Genomic DNA, 5,000 nt, shown 5'->3' with positions numbered 1-5,000 from the left:
AATATGTACTAAAATGTGAAATACAATATTATGAATTATGTACTAAAATGTCAGCTGTACTTTTTAAAAATATTTACTAAAATGTGAACTATACTTAAAATGATATGTTATGCAATGTCAGGTATACTTTTTAAAAATATGTACTAAAATGTGAACTATACTTAAAATGATATGTACTGCAATGTCAGCTATACTTTTTAAAAATATGTACTAAAATAAGAATTATACTTTTAAAAATATGTACTGAAATGTGAAATATACCTTAAAAAAAATACTAAAATGTGAAATACTTAAGTGTAAAATATTCTTTGAAAATATGTACTAAAATGTGAAATATACTTATATAATCCATCCATCCATTTTCTACCGCTTATTCTGTGATACTTTTATTAAATATTTACTAAATTATAAAATATACTCAAATGTGAAATATGCTGTGTAATATAATTTTGTAAAATAAGTACTAAAATGTAAAATATACTCTTATAACATATTTACTAGAATTTGTAATATACTTTTGAAAAAAATGTATTAAAGTGTGAAATATCCACCCCAAAATATGTACTGAAGTGTGAAACCTACTTTTTAAAAATATGAACTAAAATGTGAAATCAACTTGAACATTATAACCAATAACCATCTTCAGATGTAGCCATCAATATAAGTTTTTTTATTATTTTTTTTTATCTCATGCCCTTTTTGTCTAAGAAAAAAAAATCCCCCCCAAAAATATGCAGTATGTCAAAGTGGAATGTTTAATCGGAAGTAATTGGACACCTTAACAGGTCAATAATGAATTACCTTGAGTTTGATTCTGTTTTTTTTGAGCAATGACAATTACAATAATAAATAAGCGGAAGAGGATGGATGGATATATATACATATATATATATATATATATATATATATATATATATATATATATATATATATATACATATATATATATATATATATATATATATATATATATATAGAGAGAGAGAGATATAGATATATATATAATGTATGTAAATATTACACTAAAATGTGAAAGGGACCTAAAGAGGGCCTACTAATAAAATTTTTATTATTCTACATTTTTTGCCCATTTCATCAAAGAATACCCTATTTTTATGGCAAAAACCCCCACAATTTGTCATATTTTCCTCAAATATATTTCAGAGTGTAATATTTGATGTGAAGTAATTGGAGCCTTAAGTAAATAATTCATAACAGTGATTTTGTCGTCATTACTTTTTGAGCAATGACCATTTTAAATAAAAATAATCACACTTAAAGGGGAACATTATCACAATTTCTGAAGGGTTGAAACCAATAAAAATCAGTTCCCAGTGGCTTATTTAATTTTTCGAAGTTTTTCTCAAAATTTAACCCATCACGCAATATCCCGAAAAACGACTTCAAAGTGCCTGATTTTAACCGTCTTTACATCCACCCGTCTATTGTCCTGTGACATCACTGCATGAAGCCACCAGAAGCAAACATGGCGGATAGCACAGAAAGGTATAGCATAGTAGCTCGGATTCAGACTCGGATTTCAGCGATTCAACAGATTACGCATGTATTGAAACGGATGGTTGGAGTGTGGAGGCAGATAGCGAAAACGAAATTGAAGAAACTGAAGCTATTGAGCCATATCACGACAGACAGCGGCACGGGAGGAAGCGCGGACGAATTTGGCGATCGCCTTCTAACCAACGATCGGTATGTGTTTGTTTGGCATTAAATGTGGGTGGAGGGAAAGGCTGAATGCAAATATAGCTACAAATGAGGCATGATGATGCAATATGTACATACAGCTAGCCTAAATAGCATGTTAGCATCGATTAGCTTGCAGTCATGCTGTGACCAAATATGTCTGATTAATACACTCCACATAAGTCAATAACATCAACAAAACTCACATTTGTGATTTTGTTGACTTTATCGTTGGAAATGCATCTGCTTCGAGTGTTGCAGGATATCCACACATTCTTGCCATCTCTGTCGTAGCATAGCTGTCAGTGTGCAGAACAAACAAGGGACTTTCGCATCTTTTGGCCACTGTTGCAACTTGAATCCGTCTCTGTTCGTGTTGTTACACCCTCCGACAACACACCGACGAGGCATGATGTCCCCAAGGTACGGGAAAACAGTCGAAAAAACTGAAAATAACAGAGCTGATTTGACTTGGTGCGTGTAATAAGATTGAGAAAATGGCGGATTGCTTCAATTTGTGACGTCACGGTTGAAAGGTCATCGCTCGACAGGCTGTCAATTGAAAGGCGTGTAAATCGCCCAATTTACCCTTTTAGAGTTCGGAAATCGGTTAAATAAACATATGTTCTTTTTTCTGCAACGTCAAGGTATATATTGACGCTTACATAGGGCTGGTGATAATGTTCCCCTTTAAAGGTCTTGGGGACCCAAAAAGGACCCACTCATAAAAGTATTAAAAGAAGACATAGATAAGTCTTATTTTTTCTTTTTAATTCTTGAATCTTTCGATCAACTTTCATATTATGACTTTATATGTTTTATGCCCTGTTTTGTGTAAAAAAAAAAATATATATATATATATACATATATGGGGCGGTATAGCTCGGTTGGTAGAGTGGCCGTGCCAGCAACTTGAGGGTTGCAAGTTCGATTCCCGCTTCCGCCATCCTAGTCACTGCCGTTGTGTCCTTGGGGAAGACACTTTACCCACCTGCTCCCAGTGCCACCCACACTGCTTTAAATGTAACTTAGATATTGGGTTTCACTATGTAAAGCGCTTTAAGTCACTAGAGAAAAGCGCTATATAAATATAATTCACAATTCACATATATATATATATATATATATATATATATATATATATATACACACACACACATGGCAAACCTATAAAATGTGCAATATTTTCCCTTTTTTGAAAAATTGGAATCTTTTATTCAATTGGAGCCTTGAATATGTCAATAATTCTTTAATGTTATTTTTTGAGCAATGATAGTTTAAAGAAAACATGTTTTTGTTATTAGAGTCATTGAAACTTGTTACAGAAAGTAGTTGGCTCTTTTATTCCACTTTTTTATGTCTTCTTTTTATTTTATTTTGGTACTTTGGACACGTTTTATGCAGAAGGTCGGATTTTTTTTTTGTCAAGGCTTCACCTTCAGGAATGAAACACTCCTTTGAAATCTTCTTCTGTGTTCCCCGCTGCCCCCTGTTGGCCAGTGCCCTGTATTACAAGTCTTCACTTCTGCAGCAGGTGGCGCTCTTTTCAACATTCAAGTCTCTTCTTGCAGACAGCCGCGCAGACCAGCGAGCGCCGGTCGGGCCCTCGGGTTAAATCCCAGCTCCCCGTCCCCAGCAGGGGTCCGCAGCCTCGGGCCCCCACGGTCAGTAACAACAACAACAAGGGCAGCAGCAAGCAAGCGCCTTCCAGCTCCTGCAGAAGCGGCAGCAAAGCAAAGGTGGCGCCAAACAGCAGCAACCAATCACACGAGGAGATCTGGGTCCTGCATGACAACAAGTAAGACACGCCCACCGTCCAGCCAATCACACCACCACCGTTTGGGACACGCCCCTCAATAATACTACTAGGACTTAATTAGTCAACAATTAGTCTCCTCCTCTGCCCCGCCCCTTGAGGAAGGAGCAATCAAATGCGGACATCAGGGTCTTGTAAATGACCAATAATTAGTAGACACACCCCGCCTTGCCCCGCCCCCAACCACACGGGTCTCGGAACTAATTGATGAGTCGACGAACCGCATTAGCTCCTCTTCCCACTTAAAGAGCCAATCACACGAAGGCATGCAGATTTGAAGACTAGACAACCCCTCCTTTGAGTCCAATGTCCCGCCTCTATCACAGGAAGTAGACATGACGACAGCTCCCTCTGCCCCTCCAGCTACCCTTTGACCTTTGCTCTTTGTACTCGTGATGTGCCGCAGTCGTGTTCTCGGGACCAGCGTCTTGTTTTCATGCAGAGTAGGGGGTGGGGCCTCAAAGTGGGCGTGGTCACGTTGCAAAAGTGTTGTCGTGCTTTGACCACAGGAAGTAGTTTGTGACGATGATGATGTACAGTAGTGTTTCTCAGTGGGGGGGGGCAATAAGTTGTAGATGTAAGCCATATTAAACCCCGCCCCCCCAGCCTCAGACCACGCCCCTTCATGCGTCCCATCAATCACTGTGTTCTCTGTACGCTTTATTTTCTGTGTATGAATCTATATGAATATATCAAATGTATAAATATGTACAGGGGACGCTTTCAGATGTCTTTTAAAAAGTTGTCTTTCAAGCACAAAAATATTAAAATCTTTGAAAAAAAAGTTGTTGTTTTAAAGTTGTCTTTCAGGCACAAAAATATTAAAATCTTTGAAAAAAACATGTCAATCATATTTGCAACTTTTGAATTTTTGTTCGGCAGTCATGATAAGCCACATTTGCATATATTAGCATATATTTGCATACCACCCGCATGTTGTCTCCAGAGTTGGAAATAAAATTCACTTTTTTCCATGGAAAAAAATCAAAGAAATGTGAAGTATACTTTTAAAAAATATGTCCTAACATATGAAATATATTAAAATAAGATATGATCTAAAATGTGAAATATAGATTTGTCCTAAAATGTGAATTATAATTTAAATAATATGCACAATAATGTGAAATATACTTTGAAATAATGTGTACTAAAATATGGTATATACTTCTAGAAAACATGTATTAAAATAAGAAAAACACTTTTTTTAAAGTACTATAATGTGAAATAAACTTCACAAAATGTCTACTAGTGTCTTACTTATTAAAAAAAGGTACTAAAATATGGAATATACTTTAAAAAAAATATGTACTAAAACGTGAAATATACTTTTGTAAACTTTACTATAATGTGAAATATACTTAAAATCTCTACTAAAATGTGAAATACACTGCTAAAAAATGGTACTAAAATGTGAAATATATGTGTTTGTTGTAAAATGATAACAGTCTATATATTTTTTTGTTTTGTTTTCAAGAGCTCATTT

General features: G+C 35.3%; 1 protein-coding gene across 1 annotated transcript in view; it reads left to right on the top strand.

Annotated features, from left to right (window-relative positions):
• cttnbp2 (cortactin binding protein 2) overlaps window positions 1–4,325 on the top strand; it is a 120,572-nt gene extending 116,247 nt beyond the window's left edge. The window contains exon 23 of the mRNA XM_061894315.1: window positions 3,273–4,325. Within this exon, the coding sequence (XP_061750299.1) occupies window positions 3,273–3,503 (231 nt within the window). The 3' untranslated portion in view covers window positions 3,504–4,325. The remainder of the gene's footprint in view (window positions 1–3,272) is intronic.
• The last annotated feature ends 675 nt before the right edge of the window (window positions 4,326–5,000 follow it).

Source organism: Nerophis ophidion, linkage group LG03 (genome assembly GCF_033978795.1).
Source record: "Nerophis ophidion isolate RoL-2023_Sa linkage group LG03, RoL_Noph_v1.0, whole genome shotgun sequence".
NCBI classification, from domain to species: Eukaryota; Metazoa; Chordata; class Actinopteri; order Syngnathiformes; family Syngnathidae; genus Nerophis; species Nerophis ophidion.
The sequence above is the reverse complement of the archived record's forward strand: the minus strand, read 5'-3'. Positions and strand labels throughout refer to the sequence as shown.